Source organism: Apteryx mantelli, chromosome 9 (assembly GCF_036417845.1).
Source record: "Apteryx mantelli isolate bAptMan1 chromosome 9, bAptMan1.hap1, whole genome shotgun sequence".
NCBI classification, from domain to species: domain Eukaryota; kingdom Metazoa; phylum Chordata; class Aves; order Apterygiformes; family Apterygidae; genus Apteryx; species Apteryx mantelli.
Window position 1 is genome coordinate 12,218,309 of NC_089986.1, and position 20,030 is coordinate 12,238,338.

Here is a 20,030-nt window from a genome sequence, read left to right on the forward strand (position 1 = left end):
AGATTTCCCATTCTATAAACTTTGGATACAAGTCACATAAATCTTTACTTTTGCTCTCAGGAAGACAATTACACAGTTCCCTGCTCTTCCTGGGTCTCTTCATGTCCCTTCTAAAACACTTACATTGGCAATATGTATTTTGGAGACCTGAAAGAGGAAAAAGGTTCCTGTACTTTCTAGTTCTTGTTTTATTTGAGAAATTGAGCCCTGCAGACCTTCTCAGTGCAAAACGCTCCCTGTAGTCAGGCTCAGTTATGCCTACACTGGTCCATTTTACCTTTTTTTCCCAACCGACTGCTATTCCTGGCAAGCAGAAGTACATCTTTGCAGAAGCATCCTCTGTCCTCCCGGTATAAGTGGATCAGAGAAGTGCTGTCTCTGCCTTTGAAATAACAGGGTATCCTGGGAGAGTACCTACTCCTGTGCTATACACAAATACATACAATTCCTGAAAGCATGGCTTTGACACGATCTTTCTACATACTCCTTGGCCTTCACAGATGCTTAGGGAAGGGCAGGGAAAATCCTCATCTGGAGGTTACAGGAAGCCAGCACAGGCCTGATACAGTTCCCTGAGAGAAGGATGAGTCAGAAATAAATGCGTCAAGAAGACCTGAGTGTTTTCTTTCTCCTCCATTCACAGGCTGCTCCCTCTACCTTGTGCCTGTACAGAGAAGAGCAAAAACTAACAAAGCAGGGAAGGCTGGCAGAGCACAGCAGCAACATGAATGAAGTCCACTCAGAAGGGATATATATTTTTTAATTTCTTCCATTTGTTTTTTCTCAGTTTGGTTGCATGGGAGGGATTTGTTTCAAAGAGGTTCAGTCAGGGCATGTGCATGTGGGAGACTGCTGCAGCCAGCTACCTTTGCATCAGAAGTGGATTTTTGATTGTCATGCTACAAGTCAAGTAACAGCCCAGTAATGTCTAGAATCCTCCTGACTGAATATTACAAGTAAAGAGAATCTTTTTTGTGAAATTACCTTTCTTTCCTTTTAGATCTCAGCAAGAGGCCTAATAGAGCATTTTCTGCAGCTGGGGTCTGAGCGATAAGGCAGACTTTAGAGTGCAGCCACATCCCTAGTTGACAGATAGACCAACAAGTCCCAAATATGACCAATATCCCTGCACTGGCTTTGTAGGCTGTCTCCAGGAAGAAAGAATTCCTGTTCAAACAGATACCTTTCCTTGAATGCATTGTCCAAATGGCTTATGGATAAGAGAAAAATGCAGATGTATGTACCACAAACCCATTTAGTGTAGCTTCTAAAACCCAAGCATATGCGATCAGCAGAGGCTCGGCAGCCAGAGTTTCAATGCCTTAGTTCTGACTGTGGGCGCACAACACCGCTGAAAATTTACAGATAATTCAGAAAACAAAGTGGAAAGAGGGAGAATAGAGTTAAGGTTAGGAACTCTCAAGAAGACTGTTTAAATTTTCTGTGGAATAGAACCACAATTTTCCCTTAATCTTGCCTCAGAACTGCTACCATACCATATAATTAGAAATAATTTTATTGGCCTCAAATTTTCTTTCATCTCTGATTTTGTATCAATTTTACAGCCCTATAATACTATACTGTAGCTGTGTCTAAACAACACAACAATTCATTAGCAATGTTGCACAGAATTAAATCAACCAAAAAACCCAGGGAATCATGCCTTTGATACCATCATATTGTGATGATTAACAAGAACAGGGAAAGCTAAGCACACAAAAAAAGTCACTATCTTCTTTATTAGTAGGGGATGTGCTAATCAAGTCATCCAATATTTCTAAACGAAGTCTGTTACTGGATCTCATCAAATTAAATGAGCAGAACTTGGATGGCAAAGCAAGCTTACAAGAGAGAAGTTCCTTAAGTCAGAATCATCAAGATTTGGCTTCTGAAGCTTTCCTTTCTGTTCTGTTGGCTTATGGCATAATAAAAGTGCAAATAAGGCAGAAGAGAAAACTTACAAGGCAGTGAGAAGAGTAACACAACTTATAAGGCTCATCTGACAACTCCCAGAGTCCCATAAACAAACACCAAGAAGCAATTCAGCCAGTGACCTTCAAAAAACTGGGTTCCTTTATCCAGAGATTGCGTCATCAGGGTCAAAGTTTGGCTAGACTTCAGTGTGCAAAAGTGGAATATTACCTGTTCAGCTGTAACTCCCATAACGACAGGAGACAGCTGAGATCTGCTCAAACCAAATTACAGCTCTGATTATACAAAACATTTTGGTTCTGTATTTCCTGACACCAAGACATCTTCAGACTGCAGCTTGAAGATATCTGCTCTAAGGTTTCTCAAAACAGGCAATTAAAACAACAGGAGAAAAACCAGTTTATTACTCTACTCATATTTGGTAAAGAATACTTCATGACAAATTATATACACGAATGTCAACTGCTGAATATAAACACTGAGAAATGTTTTGTAAAATATATCTCTTACCATCAGGGAGTTGTTTACAGGACAAAGCATCATCAAGATCTTTGGCAGTTGATGGGTCGATGGTGAAAATACATTCTTTCCTATCCAAGAAAGAAAAAAACCCAAAAGAAATAAAATTTATCTTCCAGTCATGAAGACAACATCAAAACAGAAAGATCATCAGAGACACCCAGACAACAACAATGATGTTTTCAGAAGACTCAGGCTGTTGAAACATTTTCCAATCTAATCTGAAAGTCTAAATCTAATCTAAAAAAAGGCTTTGGCCAAGTGAAGTGTTCTTGTTTTTTTTCTTTTCTTTTGTTTGGTAGAACTGTTTACCTTTAACAGCTTTCATCTCATTCCTGATTTTCCTCCACAAAAACTAAACAAGTTAGCTGATCAAGTTCACTCTAAAGAAACAAGCAGGAAAAAGTCTTGACGTCTTACAGCTAGAGTAAAAAAAGATTGTTCCTAATTGCAAAACTAAATTGAAAACAAATAACCCACAACCCTGTGCATAACAGCAGATATCATAGCAGCTGTAACTCCATGAGCACAGCTAGCATGGAGCAGAGGCAGTGAAACATTTACAAAGCAAGCTGAAAATAAAAGTGAGAGTTTTGGTCTCAGTAAAGACACTCCAAGTGTGCAATGTTTTACAACATCTGTGTTGCACGTTACACACCAAAGGGAAAACCAGGTTCAATAGGAAACATTAAGAAAGTTATACAGAGAAAGAGCTCCAAATCAACTGGATTTAGCGAATCAAGTTCTTGGTGCTTAGGAAAAGCTGAACACCTTTCATAAGGTAATATAATAGGCAGTACCTTGAATATACAGTCCCTGCCCTGGAACACATATATACATATGCAACCGTGTACATTCCATAGCAGAGCAGCAGGGACACCAGGAGCAAAGGAAGATGGGCCACAGCTACAGACTAAGGTCACAGAGATGAGACAAAGCATAGCATCTGACTTCAGGAATCGTGTTTAAAAGAGCACAGCTTGGCACCAGTGAGACCCAAAGCCTGAAGCACCCACCACGCGAAACTCCCTGAACTCCTGCTTTAGGGCCTTCCTTCACTCTGGGCTGCCCTAGAGCAACTTCATGCCCAGCCACCTGGACTGCAGCAGGGTTCACCCAAGCAGCGCTTGGATTATGGGGTTGGAGCTAACAAAGATGGGGCTAGTTGCTGGTTTATTTTGATTTTACCTTGATCTTGAGAATAGTTCAGCCCCTCCCCAGTTAAAAAAAAAAAATCCTCAAGCACAGCAGTATAAACTGACAGTGCCAAGGAACAGACGTTGCACTGCTTCCTTTCCTCTTTTCTTTTTGCCACACAAAGACCCAGCAACTGGCTTCTGCAGATATATAATGAGAAACTATATTATTTTCCTTACAGCATAACCGCCAATGTACTCCTGGAGTAGGAGAGGTGGGAGGGAAGAAGTCACAGTGAGCTTTTAAAGGAGCAAGTGTCACATGGAATTAGCACGTCTTAGTCATTTTGCATGGGTGTTTGCACAGTGAGAGCAAGGGCTCAATCTTTGCAGGCCTATCGCTTCAGTACTTAAATGCTCTGGGTGGTATTGGCTGGTGGCAGACAGCTGGCAGCCTACATTTAGGTAATTCCACCAGGCACACTAACTAGCAGTTTTCAAAGACATAAAAATCAGTAAAGCACTTCACTCCCTTTTGAGACTTTGAAAATCTTTTAGAATATGCGAGCTTTCAGACAGGATAGCAAAGCTGCCTTAATCCCCAGCATGCATGCTGGTTTCTGCCCTTCACTTGCATCCAAACAAATCAGAGACGGTGATACTGAAAGATATAAAATATTTTCAATTTTACCAACACTTTGATCTGTTGCTATCTAGCTATCCAGCACTGGAAATGAACCAACTTAAAGGCTTGCAGAAAAGCCCTATTTATAAGCACATGTGCATAGATACATAGACAGATATAGCACTAGTGCAGTATGCCAGCATGCAGGTATTGATGCACCAGGTTCCACCAACTCATACAGTATAAAGGCAACAGTAACCTGGCACTGTAACTACCCCACGGACATATCTAGTAAATCTTCCTTTGAGTTACTTAATTTGAAAGAACAGCACTGAACGGAAACTGATGGCTTGCTTTACACTGACAAGTATCCATGAAAAAAGCTTAGGAGCTTCTTCAAAGAAAATGTGGGTTCCTGTGTCAATGGAATAGATAGCTTATCCCAGATGTTTGGGGCCTGCAACCACAAACATCTGCCACCCATTGTGAATCGTAGCTCCAGGCAGGCAGTTTAAGAATTAGCAGATTGGTTTCAACAAAGTGCATATTTGCAGTCTGCCCTGGAAAGAAGTGAGCATAAATAGGTGAGTGCCAAATTCTGAACGCATTTATACAATTGTAGCAACTAATGGGCTGCTCTGCTGAGATGGATTTGGCGAGTCAAATCTACTGCAGAGGTCAGTGGTGGGCCCCAGTTCAGAGACCCCAAACCTGCTGGGACAGTGGTGCGGACACCCCACCTGCCCCGTGGAGCGGCTCGTGCACAGCTTGCTGCAGCTGAGGACACACTGGCCTGGCTCAGAGCAGCCTCTCGGCATGCAGGCTGCAGGCACAGACAGCTCTCAGGCTGAGATATTTAACTTCACAGATGCAAAGATATCCAGACAAATATAAATATGATTTAGCATTTCTCACAAGCCTCTATATGCAGTACAGCTGGGATGTGTTTTACCACCAGGCTCAAATTGGCTTCTCCTTTAAAACTACTCAAGGGACTTGAACTTGTAGCTTGTCACTGGCAGTTTATTCTGGGCACAGACTGCAAGGTGAGGTAAGAAAGTCACTGAACAAGTAACCCAGGGAATGATGTTCCCTGGCAGAAGGACCCTGCAGACATGTTGCGGAGCTGGTGGCCAGGCAGTCAAGGGAACAAGAGAGACTGATTCTCAAGCAGAGCTCAAAATTCATAGCAGTGAGATAATTCTGGTGCAAAGGAATACACCTAACAAGAGTTTTCTTAGCAAATTCTGATCACCAGTAATTGCATTAAGTGTAAGAAATTACATTTCTGGTTTTCAGTTTTTATTCCTGGAGAAGTTTCAGACAGCTATAGGAACCAGGGCTGGTGTGTAAGAAAGTGAGTGTGGCACCCAGCACAGGTGCTCCCCCGGGGAACAGTCTCAGGGGAAGGCATATTTTCAGCTATCTCCTTTTGCTTTTCCTCCAGTCCTACCAGTATCACCTGTTATCTCCAGACTGCCTCAGAGATCCGCTTCTCATGCCAGAGCAAATCACTGCAACGCAATGAAAAGCAAAGGGAGGAAAGGCTGGGTGTGGGCAGTGCAGCCTGCCCACTGCCCTGCAAACTGTCCCCCTCCCTTGGCACTCACTCCAACCACTCCTATACGAATCCACAGAGAGGACCCTGGAGGCAGTTGACAAAAAGCATGTGGATGAAGAAATAACGTTGCTCCCTGCTATGTGGCAAATCCTCTTGTTAATGTTCAAATTCCTCCACTGACCACATTGTCTGTCTGAACAACATCCCTAAGGCTGTGGCACAAAGGATCGCAGAGATATCAGACCACATTTCTGAGTATAACCAAGCCAACCTGCAGCAGGTTGTAGGACTAAATCTCAAGGCAACAGTACTTTTCATGCACCTGCTAACGAAGACATTGCTTAAGCACAAGCAAATATCGTGGCTGCATTCATGCACATTTGCATTGACCACAGATAAATACAAATTGGCAGCCGTCTCTAGCTTCTGGAAGGCTGCCAAGGTGACCCTGTGGGTTATGAAGCTTGATCATCCCTCTCTCTCCCCTCTTTAAAAGCCCCAAAGGAGCCATCTCTCATTGTCATTACACCTAATAAAAATCTGTTTTATTCATTTAAAATCATCAAAACATACTTTGTAAAAGTAATGAGATGTTCCAAGTTCACTTGTTCCAACACACACACAACTTGGAAGTTAAAGGAAACTGGCTTAGGAGATAAAGACACACATGGAGTGTAAGAGATTTTCCGGTCTTCATATTGAAAAGGACTAGAGATAAACATGTGCCTTTAAGAAACCCCCGGCCTCCTCGCACTGACCATAGGAGCTTCTTCATCCAAAACTTGTTTAATGCAAGTTTGCAGAGGGAAACTTGCTCTGGCATGGAGCTCCTGGTGATGGAAGAATAAAATCTTTCCTCCCTTCTCCTGCGGCCACAGGGCTTTGGGCACCAGAGCTAGGCAATGTCCATGAGCTAGGGGAATGGCTCGCGTTGAGCATGGTGGACCTGCAAGAAAAGGACAGGAAAGCGCATGCCACGCACACTGCACAGACCCTGCCATCCCCAGACAGTATCCGGGAGCACAGACACAGCCAGCTCTAGCCCTGACACAGATTGATGACCACCAACGCATCCCTGCCAGTCTGGGCATGTTGCTAAAGACAAAGCTCACATGCTGACTCTGCTGCCATCTTTCAAATCAGCCACCCGGGAAAAAAACTCACAGAACAGAAAGCTCAGTTTATTAGACAGTAATGACAGCATGCACATATACAGGCTGGTATATCAATCCTAATTTAAGGGAAGCTAATTAAGTGTGGCTTTTTTTGCACAGCTTAAGGAAGCTTAATTAAAGCAGACAAGCATATCTGCAGAGCAGTTAGTCTTTTTACCTTTAACCGGACTTAAAACAAAAGGCTAGTGCAGCACTGGAGGTAAGAGCAGTCTGTCAGTGCGCTAGAATTACCATCACGGTAATTAAAACACTCACAGATCACAGGTCTGCAACAGTAGTTGCTTTTCTCTATGCAAATAAGTACATCCATGCAATGGTGTTTGCAAGAATCAGAAGAGAAAATGCTGTACAGCTGGTGTTGGAAGGTTTGGTACAATGTATCAATTATATTAGCTTTTTGCCAGCTAAACTGTTCAGAATTCAACAGCTCAGTTAAAGTTTAGCCATAAAACATAAACATCTATGACCCAAGGAGATTACAAGTCCCACTGGTCAGGGCTCCATCTTCATTCAAGTGGAAGACTACTTGGATCAAGATGAAGCATTGCATTTGTAAGCCATGGCTCAGGCTCTATCAGAGGCGAGGTTCCTGGCACGGTCGGTTATTGGGCAAACTTAGGGTGTTCCCAGTGGGATTTTCTGTAAAGCAACTTGATGCTGCTGGTGGAAGAAAGTGACAGCTGGCACACAGCGAACGAAGCAGCACCACGCGGCCACGCAAGCCTGCCTAACGCAACCGGACAGCTTTTGCAGCCAGCAGCATGCAGGTGTATCAAGCTGTCAGTGGAGGTACTGAGCCCAAATTGTCACCACCATAACAAAGAGCAATTCAGAGAACTGCACATACCCATTAGCGCATCAGAAAACCCTCAAGTCAGCCAGGCAGGCTAAGCATGCCCACGCTCTTCCTGCGTGCCGCAGATCACCACCCTTCCTGTCCCTGGCCATGGCAGCCGCTGACACAAGTCACTTGGATTGAAGCCCCAGATTTACCACCTGCCTGAACTTGGACTCCTCCAGGTGAGGGTCATAGGCTGCACTGAGACTGACAAGTCTCTGGGCCCCCAATAGAGCTGGGTGCCTCTGACAGTCATGCAGAGCACCCAAGGAAGGGGCTGAGCAGGGAGCCACCAAAAACCCTCTCAACCGGAGACCCAGGCAAAGGAGCTTAGGTGGAATTAAGGTGCCTGAACACGGCCCTTAGTTATCTCCCTGCCCTGGCTTTCTCCCAAGGGCAACTTTTAGACTGAGGCAGTCTCCTGCAATGCTTACTGGCCACTCATGAAAATCAGCTCAGCCAAAACAACTATAAAACAGAACAAAGAATTTCCCGGAAGCCATGGCATCCACCAGCACAGAAAAGCTGGCTGAAACCTGCTGGCTGTGAATTCCCAACATGCACACACTGTACAACCGGAGATGCAAACACAGCTCAGGGGCTACCCACATGCTGACCACTCTGTCCTGCCCCACGCTTGGGGCAGCCCACAGTCCCTCTAGTCATTCAGGGGCGCTTGAAGCACCAAAGCTGAACCTTTTGCAGAAGCATTATGTATTCCTGAAGACCAGACTGCTGCAGCTGCAGACTAGCAGTTGGAGGTGAGAAAGCAATGACCATCATTTTGTTTATTAAAGTTTAGGCATTGCAAGCCTTCTTTAAGATTACATTTACAGCAAGAGTGACTGCATGTCTAGACACTTGCAATGCATTTACATTCTTCTAGGGACTGTCTAGATTGTCCTGTTCTCTTCACTTTGTGAGTACATACAATAGCCTAGTGGGAGTGAAAGCTCAGCATCCTGGTTTACCCTTATTAACTTCAGCTCAGAGCTGGCATTTTAAAATTAAGCAGCAAAGGTACTTTCAGAATCTTTAAGCTCTTCAGGTCATTTCTAAGACCCTGCTGAGCTCCATCTTGGAAAAGTTAAACAGACATCATTTCTCAGGGCTGGAAACAGTTGTTTTAATTTGGGAACAGGCATCCTAGAGCTGTCAACTCACTCCAGTGAAAGCTACAAACATTTTTTCGCACAACAGTCCGATTGTTATGGCAACCACAAAAGTCAATCTCATTCTTCAATCGCAAGTAAACCCAGCTCAAGCACAGTGCCTGCACAGGTTTGTTAAAAAGTGCCAATAAGCATGGGACCAATTCCGCTGATGTTCACCACTCAATGAGTATGAAGTACTCTTTCTCCGAAAGAAATTTCAGAGAAAAATCTTTGCCTGAACATTTTAGAGACTTCAACCTCCCACTCCTAAAGACATCTATTACGTGCAACGTCTACCACATTTGTCACACTTGACGTTGGCAGATTTTAGCTGAAACCCTAGGGTGGCTGCTTCCAGGACAGATTCTTAAAAGGGATATATTAAAAAAAAAAAGCATGCAATAGAAGTACCCTGACAAATCTCTGATGGCACTCTGAATGCCCTGTAACACACCAACAAAAACACATGACATACCACGAAATTCTCCCCTTTTGCATGGTGCATAAATTTCAAAATGAAGTGAAATTATAAAATAATTGGAAGCAAAAACTGCCCCCTCCAAACACTGTTTGTATAAGCCCCAGAAAAACCTAGCACAGCATACAACTCATCAAAAGCTCAACTTTATATCTCAAGTCAATACTGTTCTTTTTAATATCCCTGTGTTTATGTTTTAGCTAATGTCCTGTTCTGGTTCAGAAAGCAGACTTTGGTCCAAGAGAGCGGCTGACAATGACTCCTGATATATTATTACACATCTTCAACACGAAACATTTCCAAGGAGTGCTCACTGGACTGCTGAAACAGAATCAATTATTCCTGCTATATATTTATGGTCTCAAAGTAAGGAAGAAGTAGAAAAAAAAAAACCACTGCAGCCCTGTAACAAAACTAGACTATTTGAAAAGCCAACATATATATGAAAGAGATCAGAGAGTCTCTGAGAGACCAAGTACAAGCAATATTTCCTACAAGTCATGCTGTAATTGTGCCACAAATATAATGAGGTTTCTGCACCACCACTATCCCACGCAAGAAGGTGGAGTGTAATTGAAAATGCACTTGCATTATATAAACTACTTTAATCATAGATGCACAGAGCTAGAAATGGAAGAGACATTAGGTCATCCAACCCCCATAGGTCAGAGCTGGACTACTCTTGACAATACGTCTGCAAGGACTTTCTCCAGTACAATATTAAGCATCTTTAGTGATGGAGTTTCCAATATGCTCTTTAGCAATCTAAAGCTACAGTCTATTTTAGGATGGACAGGAAAGGTTTCTTTTGTTTTACCTTATTTGTTCTCATAACACCCCTTTCTATCCTTCCACCACCCTAAATGATTCTCATTTCTTCACTTTGGTCCACATATTTTAACTATTAACTACTACATCTCTCACAAACTTTTAGTTTCAATGTTGGCAAATACACATTGAACAGTTAATCCTTCCTTGTAAATCAATCCCTCAACTCCCAGGGTATTTTTGTTAGTCTTTTCTGGACTGCCCCACTTCTTTTGCATGCTGGGATGTCTGAAGTACAACTCTGCCTCAGACAGAGTATCTTCATGTGTGCCATCTATATTATGACTTTTTTTTCTTGTTAGAGTGAGAATACAACAATAACCTAGGAACAAAGACCCAGTCACCCCAAATCTTCAGGGCAGATGGACAGGTCAGGCCTGCTTTAGACCTCTGAACAAATCTTACAGCAAAGACTGAGAAAGAGGATTTCCTCTTTCTCTTTGCCTGGTTTTGACGACAACAGTGTCCTCCTCTCCTGTAACATGAGGAATCATGACACTGAGACTTTGACTATGGCACTCTGTCCTGCAGGCATCATTTTCTACACATATGACAAAACCCAACTCACAACAACCAGATAAGAAGCAGACAGAAAGAGCACTGCAAAGATGTAAAGGGTGGGCTGGGATAAGACCCTAATGCAAACACTGGATTTGGTAATAGGTGTAAAGGGGACTCCCATCATTCAAGATCAGAATGGGGCCATAAGTAAAGTGGTGTTCCTTGTAACGACAAGCCTGTCCTACAGTGATCATCCCTGGAATGCCATAATGGAGGTATACTGCCTCATATCCTGAAGTGGTTGTGGGGTTCTTCAGCTACAGCATCAGAGACAGATACCAGGGTTGACACCGACACTTGTGTTCCTCATCCTGTACCTACCCACATGATATCCAACCTGTAGAGAGACAACAGCACCAGCAAACCACTCCAATAACAGGGGAAGTAGCAGAACTTGGTACCTCTGAACTGGACCACTTTCATATTTACATATGTAGAGGACAGGACACCTTCTGCTCATCATACCCAGTTAAAGCCCACCTTGTAATACAGTGGAATCAAATAAGAAATGAACATGTTCTCCAATAGATCTAAGATTATCCTCACCTCCTTCTATTATCCTCTCCATAAAATAGGCAGCCAGGAAGAACAAGTTTGTATATATAACAACTTAGCTGCAAAATTATTACTGGTTTCTTCAGCATAACGAATTCTTAACTAAGCAAGCTTAGTTTTGATGGCCTCCAATATCAGAACACAGTAATGGTATCCAACTACACCCCACTGATTCAGCTTAACGCTGTGCTTCCAATGACCACACACACATTCCTGTAAGGAAAAATATCAGTGAAGTTGCCAGTGTGTCTGTGCACATCAGCCACTGGTACCAGCAGCATCTGACAGCAAACAGCATGCATCATTTTGCACAAAACAGTGCCACCACAATCGCTGTTTTCTTCAGTGTAGGGTAGTAGAAAATGTTATGAAAACAGAGAGGAGGCCTTGAAGAAGACAACTGAACATCAGAATCAAGGAGCTGAATCACATCACCCTGACAGGAGCTCCATTTTGTTCTGAGTTTTACTTACTCAGCTAATGGCTGGGTATTGAACTAATGCTAGATCTTCTCACTGATCCAAAAAGAGTACTGTTCCCCAGACAGTTTGGATAGCAGAACTACCCAGTGCAGGTACATCCATCACCATCTTCTAGAATCAACCCAGTTAGAAAGGAACTAGATCTGTCATCCCGAGACACCACTGAGTAATCCTTTGTGCACGTTATATCTCCCTATGGAGACCATTAAATTAGTCACAGAACAGCTCAGTACCCAGTGAGAGGGCAGAGATCATAATCTGGCCCTGTTTGTGTCTCTACTCCATGCCAAGATGACATTCAGGTCTGTAGCAATGTTGCTTATATATTCACTAAACAAACCATTTCTCAGTTTCCATCAGAAACCAGAGCATTTTTGCATATCCTATTATAGCTGAGTAAGTCTTGCTCTACTTAACACTAGCTTTTTGTAGTGGAAAATCTCCAGGAAACAAGCTGTTTAATGATATTTTATCTGACTTGCACTCATTTCAAACTTAAATCTTCCACCTGTCTAGAAAAGACATCTGTTTCAGAGGCTGACTGCTTTCCCTCCAACCCCTTGCACAGCTCAAGGCTGCCATTTTTATCATCACCTCTAATTTTATGAACCAATAATCTCCTTGGGCATCAAGAACAAAGAGCATGTTGTTAAATCTTTGCTATAAGCACTGCTAATCCCTGTTACTAGCTGCACCGTTCGTCAAGAAGGACATAAATAGTGGGCAGAACCGCAACACAGGAACTGTCCTGTTGCCAGTGCTTTCCGAATACAAACAGTGCTAAGAACAGAGCTTTCCCTCCCCAGCAGGACAAACACCTACCAGAGTACCTCCACTCTTCCTACCTTACCAACCAAAGGCAAGATGCCACATTTCTCAATGGGCAACCAAAGTTACAATTTAGCCTTCAATAACTTTGATATCTTTAGGTGGGTGGCAGCCCATCAAAGAGCATGGCGCCAATTTAAGTCACAAGCTGGAACATCAAGATACAAACTTTAGCTGAAAGCTTCCTTGCGCTCTTTGAGCTCTTTGCCTGCAGGACCAAAGTTCATTAACTCTGCCCTGCAGGGGAGGCAAGAGAGCATTAACTGTTCCCTGACAATGCTCTGGATCCTCACTGTCCCCTCAGTTTGATGCTCTCCAGGCCTTTTAGCAATCAGGAGAGATACTCATGCTCCTCATGGGAGGAATGGCTGATACACCAGGTGGTTGTGCTGCCATTCGGAGGGGCCTCAACAGGCTGGAGAAATGGGCTGACAGGAATCTCATGAAGTTCAAAGGGAAATGCGAAGTCCTACACCTGAGGAGAAATAACCCCATGCACCAGTACAGGCTGGGGGCTGACTGGCTGGAAAGCAGCTTTGTAGAAAAGGCCCTGTGGGCCCTGGTGGACAAGGTGAATGTGAGCCAGCAATGTGTTCTCACAGCAAAGGCAGCCAACAGCATCCTGAGCTGCATTAGAAAGAGCGTCACCAGCAGGTGGAGGGAGGTGATCCTTCCCCTCTACTCAGCACTCGTGAGACACATTTGGAGTGCTGGATCTAGTTCAGGGCTCCCCAGTACAAGAGAGACATGGACATACTGGAGCGAGTCCAGTGAAGTAGTCCATGAAGATGATTAAGGGACTGAAGCATCAGACATAAAGGCAGAGGCTAAGATGACTGGAATTGTTCAGACTGGAGAAGGCTCAGGAGGGATCTTACCAATGTGTATTTATACACACTGATGAGAGGGTGTAAAGAAAATAGAGAGAGACTCTCCTCAGTGGTATCCAGTGACAGGACAAGAGGCAAAGGGCACAAACTGAAATACAGGAAATTCCATTTAAACGTAAGAAAAAAAACCTTCTTAGTGTAAGGGTGATCGAACACTGGAATGTCACCCGAAGCAGTAGCGGAGTCTCCATGCTTAGAGATATTCAAAACTCAACTGAACTTGCTCAAGTTGACTCTGCTTTGAGCAGAGGGATTGGATTAGATGATGTGCAGAGGCCCCTTCCATCCTCAACCAGCCTGTGAATCTCATGAGTTCAGAGTTGCTTGGTTAAAGTCAGTTTCTGCTCTTCAGACAATATCCATCTTGCAGATATTTCAGTTTCTTGCCACAGCACCCTTTCTCTGCTCAGTATTTTTAGCTCATTGTTTTGTTTTTTGCCAGCTGAGAAACTGCAGTTTGTAATTTTACCTTCAGCTTCATATTTCTTCTTAAAAGTGAATACAATGTCCTGTTTATAATAATAAAATCACTAGTTGGCAGGATGACATCAAATGGAAAAAGAGAAAGCAACTGGAAAATTTAGAGCAAGCACTTTTGAGTGCCAAGTTTCACATTTGTAATAGTCCAGCGGAGGTCAACAGGCTCACTTATTATTAGGCAAATGGTAAAGAAATAGATATCCTCAAGTTCTTCCATGTTAGACTATATAAACCATCTCTACTTGAAGAGGCTGTAGCGCTATCCAAAGAGTGATGTTATACATTTTCCACAGTAACACCAACAATGGGAGACATGCAAAAGGCAGAACTGCTTTGCAAAGAACGGCCTTTTTTCTCTTTCCAATATTTAGGTTTTTGTTTCCCACTATGATCGGACTTTCCTGGCTTTAGTTTCTTGTCCCAGTTAAGCAGTAAAGGAAACAAAAAGATATGAATGAAATTAGAAACATTTGGAACAAGTCTTAGAAATAGCTTTTGGGTTTCTTAGATTCCTGGCTACAACTCTTCAAATGGCTTCCTCCTCCAATCCCCCTCTCTGCTGCACCCACCTCTGAAATTTGCATTTCCTCCTTTGCCCTGACCCTCTTCTGTTTGCTAAGTTTTGTCCCACACCACTGAAACACTAAGTGCAAAGCAAAGCAAACAAGGAAATGAAAGTTACATGTTGAAACACTGGAAAAGACTGGAAAATGGCTGAAACTATGTACCCATCAAAAATTTCTCTGACACTAATGTTGTAATGCTTCTCCAAAAACAGCAAACCAGACACTTCTCTCCTCAAACTATCTTCTCATTATAATGAGGAAACACCAAGTCCAGTCAACTTAAATAATGAGAACTCCAGTCCTATCTGTATTATCACATTTCAAGTGAAGGAAGGGAAGTTTCCTCAGTCACGCTACTCTAATACTTTATGAAACTTCACGCTCTCTGTAAAATACAACTTCAGTTTGCAATGTCGACACCTAATACTTGTCTAGTGCTTTTCATTAGAGGTCTTCGGTGCTCTTTACAAACAATTAAGCTTGAAGGGCCCATGGAATATTCGTCTAATTTTACAAATAGATAAAACCACATAGGTAAAGCAGATGTTCACAGCAAAACTGTGCACCAGTGGCAGAGCAGAGAGTTAAATCAGCTAAAAGACTTCAAAGCCATCCACGAGGTTTGGATCTTTTCTGCCTTAAGTAATATTAAAATATTATGTAAACGTTCTTTGTGAGCCACTACTGAAGAAATGAAGAAAAAAAAGATCTCTTGGAAGCAATTCTGCACAGGCTATGTAGGTGAGATCACAGTTGCTATCCAAACAGACTATGCATGGCAAGAACACGCTTCCTGTAAAACTGAAAGACTTGCAGGAAGATCAAGGAACATATTTACAAGATGGCATGAACAAAATAGCATTCCCTCATCTTCCCCAGCCTCAGCAGACCGGTGAAACACATTGCCTCATTTTAATCTAAAACCACATCCACAAATCCCTCCATTAGAGAGAGACTAACTCAGTGCTCTAGTCACTGACTTACAAACACAACTGATCATGCTAAGGAAACTGTTCGGCAGAACACAAAGTTACCTTTTGAGGAGGAAAGGGTCATTCCACATGGTGAAAAGAAGCAAAGGAAGGTTATCTCAGAAGGAGGAAACACCAGAAAACCTAACACTGCTCTGGTCTCAGTTCCAAATCCCAAAGGCCTACTACTAATTCATGACCCAACAGAACTCATAGTGCTGTGTTACAGACCTGGAAAGGTTCTACTGTAGACAAGAGTATTTTAAGCCAAACTAATTCATGTTTACTCTAGTCAGGTAAGCAACATGCAAACTGTATCAGGATGAGCTATTTTGAAGTGCTAACAGGAAATACAAAGCCTTTATTTCACTGTCACTTATTTTATATTGCACTCTCACAAGCATTTACTGTACACTGCAGTAATCTGAAGAGCCTGACAGATCAACATATACAAAGTGCAGTGAAGATGGGCACTTGCAGAGGCAGGTGCTACTGAACGCTGTGAGCGCGCCCCGGGAAAATGAGGCACAACCCCTCTGTACACCCAGATCAGATAGCCAAGTTCAGGCATCTCCCTCCGGATGCCACCCTGTGCCAGTGCATGTCAGCTATTTGTACCACACTGACAGACCACAATGTACTGATTGTCACCAACATGAAAGCTAACGTTTAATACAAAGGTGAAGTCAAGCCACCTTGTGACTGCACAGTCATCAGGGATAGTCTCAAGGTCTGACGGATAAGACCAGAAGAGAAGGCAGCCAGTCTCCAAGTGCAGGACTCCACTCTGTGGTGACTCCTGCTACTTTTACTAATAAAACCCATCTTTTTCTGGGAGACAAACCTCTCACCATGAGGAAACGAATAAGAAGATTTGCTTGTAATTTGCTTTTCATAGTCAGAGAAGTCTCATGTTATCTTCATATGTGTTTAGACCACAGACTAGTTAGTCATCAGTGTGGCACTTGACATTAAAAGGATTAGGAAATTAAGCTCAAATAATTGTCTAGAAAACCTTGACTGTTAATTGTTTATGTTTGAGAGGATCAAAAGGAAATCTACTTTGTAGCATGCACTGTGGTCAGGAAGGGGCAGAGAGGGATTTAAATGACTTAACTGCAAAACTGTTATCACCTTGATAAGTCCCAGTGTAATAATTCAGCAATAAAAAGAAGAAATTCACTTGGGATTTGTTCCCAAAAATGATTGTCTAACTGGAGACAAGTCAAGCTCTTTATTTGCTTGAAAGAACTTGGTCAGAAGAAATGGAGAACGCTACTGAAATGTAGTCAAAAACATAAAAATAAGCACTTTCCAGTGACTTCTGAACTGGAACTTTATAATGAATTCTGCTTTTTTTTTTTTTTTTTTTTCCCCCTTCTAAGCTACTGCAAGCCTACAGTCTGGATCTGGTATCTGAGTGTTACCACTACTCAGTCAGGAGTGCAACTCTCCCCTGAATTATTCCACTGTATGGCAATTGAAGTTCAGTTAAGGCAAAGCAGTAAGAAGGCTGCAGGCTGCAGTGCAGAATTGGGTCCAAAGGTAACCAGTTGGATACAGGTGGCTGGAGTTTATCCACTTACCCACTCAATTTGTTAGTGTGCACATCAACAACACAGATAAACTAAGAGGGAGAAGGGCTTGCCACATGCACCTAAGTGCTTGTACCACTGCAAACAGTGGAAATCTCTGTCTTGAGGACTCAAGCTGTTTTACCTCAGCAACATGCAAGAAAGCATCATTACACTGAACTGTTGAATCCGTCCCCCACAACACAATGAGAGCTGCCAGCTGAGACACAATGCTCTAATATAAGCAAGTGTGGGAGTGGAACACACCATATCATCTTAATAACCTATTTATTGTTTTGCTTTTTGGAACTTCCCTCCTTTATTGCTAAGCTAGGTTTTCATTAAACTACTCTTCTTTTGTCCTTAAATCTTGTCTAGTGAAAAGGCGACTCTAATCTGACATTTTGAAGCATAGCAAGCCCATTATTTTTGGGTAGACTAGCAATGTCAGAGTGTCTGTCACTCAACAGATTGTGGAGTTCCTGAAAGCTGGTGGGAAGATCACTAAACTGCAGGTATGGATAATATGAGGTAGGTGGACAGCACAAAGTTGCAAGGTTGCAGGGAATGACTATGTTTGCCAAATGCTAACCTGATCAAGAGCTGTCATAAGCTCCACATGATACCAGTTCTTCTGAACAGTGAAGAACGTTGAGACTGGACAGGCAAACACAGGCCAGGCTCTACCTGTGCTTCAGTTTCAAAGGAACAATGTCCAGGACCATTTGATCTGCCAGGCATTCAGAAAATCTCTATAAAACTATCACTAAAATATCTAATACATTCCAGACAAAAACATAAAGCTTTCAGATTAGGAGCCAAACACCAAATTTCCAGTTTTCAACAATCCTTTTGAAAGAAAGCCTCTATGGTTCAAAAAATACTTCTCCAAAGAACTGATCTTTCTGGTTTGCAGGTACTTTGAAAAGCAGTCTATTTCCAAGCTAGCACAGGTAACACATAGTAAGTCAGTGCCTTTTCAAAGTGTAATGAAAGCAAAAAACAAAATAAAAAGCCCTGAACCAATTCAAGAAGTGAGAGATCAAGCTTTTCTATGTTACCTTAAATCTCTTCTGTCGGCCAGCTCTCCCAGTGAGATAACCCAGGGCAGGCTCTGGGGAAGACATTCCAGGACTTCGGGGGAGAAGTCAGAGAAATCCACACCATATTCTGTCAGGATCCCTTCTGTTTCCGGCTCAATCTCCCCTGCCTGCCCAAGAGTTTTGGCCATCTGCCTGCAGAAAGAAAGAAAGGGATGATGTTTTAAGTGTATAATTAGAATTCTCACGTTGTTATTGTCCCCTCCAGAGAGGCTGAGTTTGTGACTGAGTCCTCAAACATATTCTTTCACCCGTTCACTTTTTCTCCCTGAGTTTTGGCAGAGGACTGGGCAGGAATTCAGAACATACCATGACTTCTGTCTGCTAGAGGTGTAAAACACCAGCCAGCCAGTACCCTGGGTGATTTCGTGTATCTCATTTTAAAATGATGTTTTGTATTATTAGGTTTTTGTAGAGGCATAACAGTGTTCAATTTTAGAAACAAAATAGCAACCATAGAGATGTCCAATAGGAACAAGAAAGTGCAACTCTCCACACAGACTGTTCTAGCTTTACAAACGGCTGGTTCCCAAACTCTTTCATACAGTGACCGCATGCTACCAAAAAAGAAAAAGAGTTGAAATTTCCCTTCCTCTCCTCACCATTAAAAAAACATGACTGATCTCCACTACCTGAGCTTTGCATGGAGAACAGGTTCCCACCAGATCCCAGACAGCTCTGCAGAAGACAGTTCCCAGAGAGCTCATCACACTGCTCTCCACCCCAGAGAGCATGCCTCTCCACCTGGGCAATCCGATGCCCTATGCAGGCAGAGGTGTGGAGAACCCTAATGGCCTTTCTTACAGGAATGGCATGCACAAACAAGCACATGGATTGTCTTTCCAAACATTTTCTAGGCTCTTTCCAGGACCTGAATGCTCCCAGTAGTCTGTCCCTCCTATCCTAAGGAGGAGCCTCCAGACCATCATTCAACTGGAGGGGAGCCAGCTATCTAGAAACAAGTCATAGATAGCAGAAACATTGTGTCCCACATGCTAATGATCTTTGATGCAGTATTTTGCACATGTGTGGATGAGGCTGCTGCTCTATTATGCAGAGAGAAAGTTTCCATCTGCTCCAGTGCAAACCCCAGCAAGCATCTGTCCGAGAGCTTTGGTGTCAGATAAGTACTCAGTTCTGGACATAGTGCGCAAATGGGAACTCTAGAGTGGGACACTTGTTCCCTCCCTACCTGGTTACAAATGTAAGATGAGAACCTGTCCCCCAGGGTAGCTCTCTTTGCCCCCTTTCTCATCCCCAGACTGCTCTGCAGCACACAGGTAATTTTTTTTTTTTTAATATTTTCATACATATATATATATATATATAAATTACAGCCATACACACTGCCATTAGGATGAATGGCACTTTACATGCAATAGAGATAACATTCCTGGCCCAAGGAAATTACAGCTGAAATTTAGGTAAATCCATCAAAATATGACACAAAAGAGATGCAAATACAGCCACTCTAATAAGTGTTTTTCCACTGCATAAAATGCACAATCGTTATATTGATCCTTCTACTTTAATTCTAATGAGTGAGAACACGCACTAATTACTTTCCTAAATCGGGGCCAGAATAGAGTACTTGTCATTTGGACAAGCAAGATGCTCTCAGTGCTTCAAATGTGCCATAAAGCCACAGAACAAACCCCATCTATGCAGTGCAAGCAAGCCCATCTTCTTTATGGGAGTAAGGCTATCTCTCTTCACAACGGGAAATGGCTGTGTAATAAACCTGTCACATCGTGTAATATGCTGAAAAGGATTGTGC

The 20,030-nt window shown here is 42.8% G+C and overlaps 1 protein-coding gene across 5 annotated transcripts in view; it reads right to left on the reverse strand.

Annotated features, from left to right (window-relative positions):
- DIS3L2 (DIS3 like 3'-5' exoribonuclease 2) overlaps positions 1-20,030 on the reverse strand; it is a 204,414-nt gene that overhangs the window by 99,381 nt on the left and 85,003 nt on the right. For all 5 annotated transcript variants that reach the window (XM_067301734.1, XM_013941819.2, XM_067301738.1 and 2 more), the window contains 2 exons: positions 18,215-18,388; positions 2,443-2,522 (listed from right to left, as the gene is read on the reverse strand). In XM_067301734.1, coding sequence (XP_067157835.1) covers positions 2,443-2,522; positions 18,215-18,388 — 254 coding nt within the window. The remainder of the gene's footprint in view (positions 1-2,442; positions 2,523-18,214; positions 18,389-20,030) is intronic.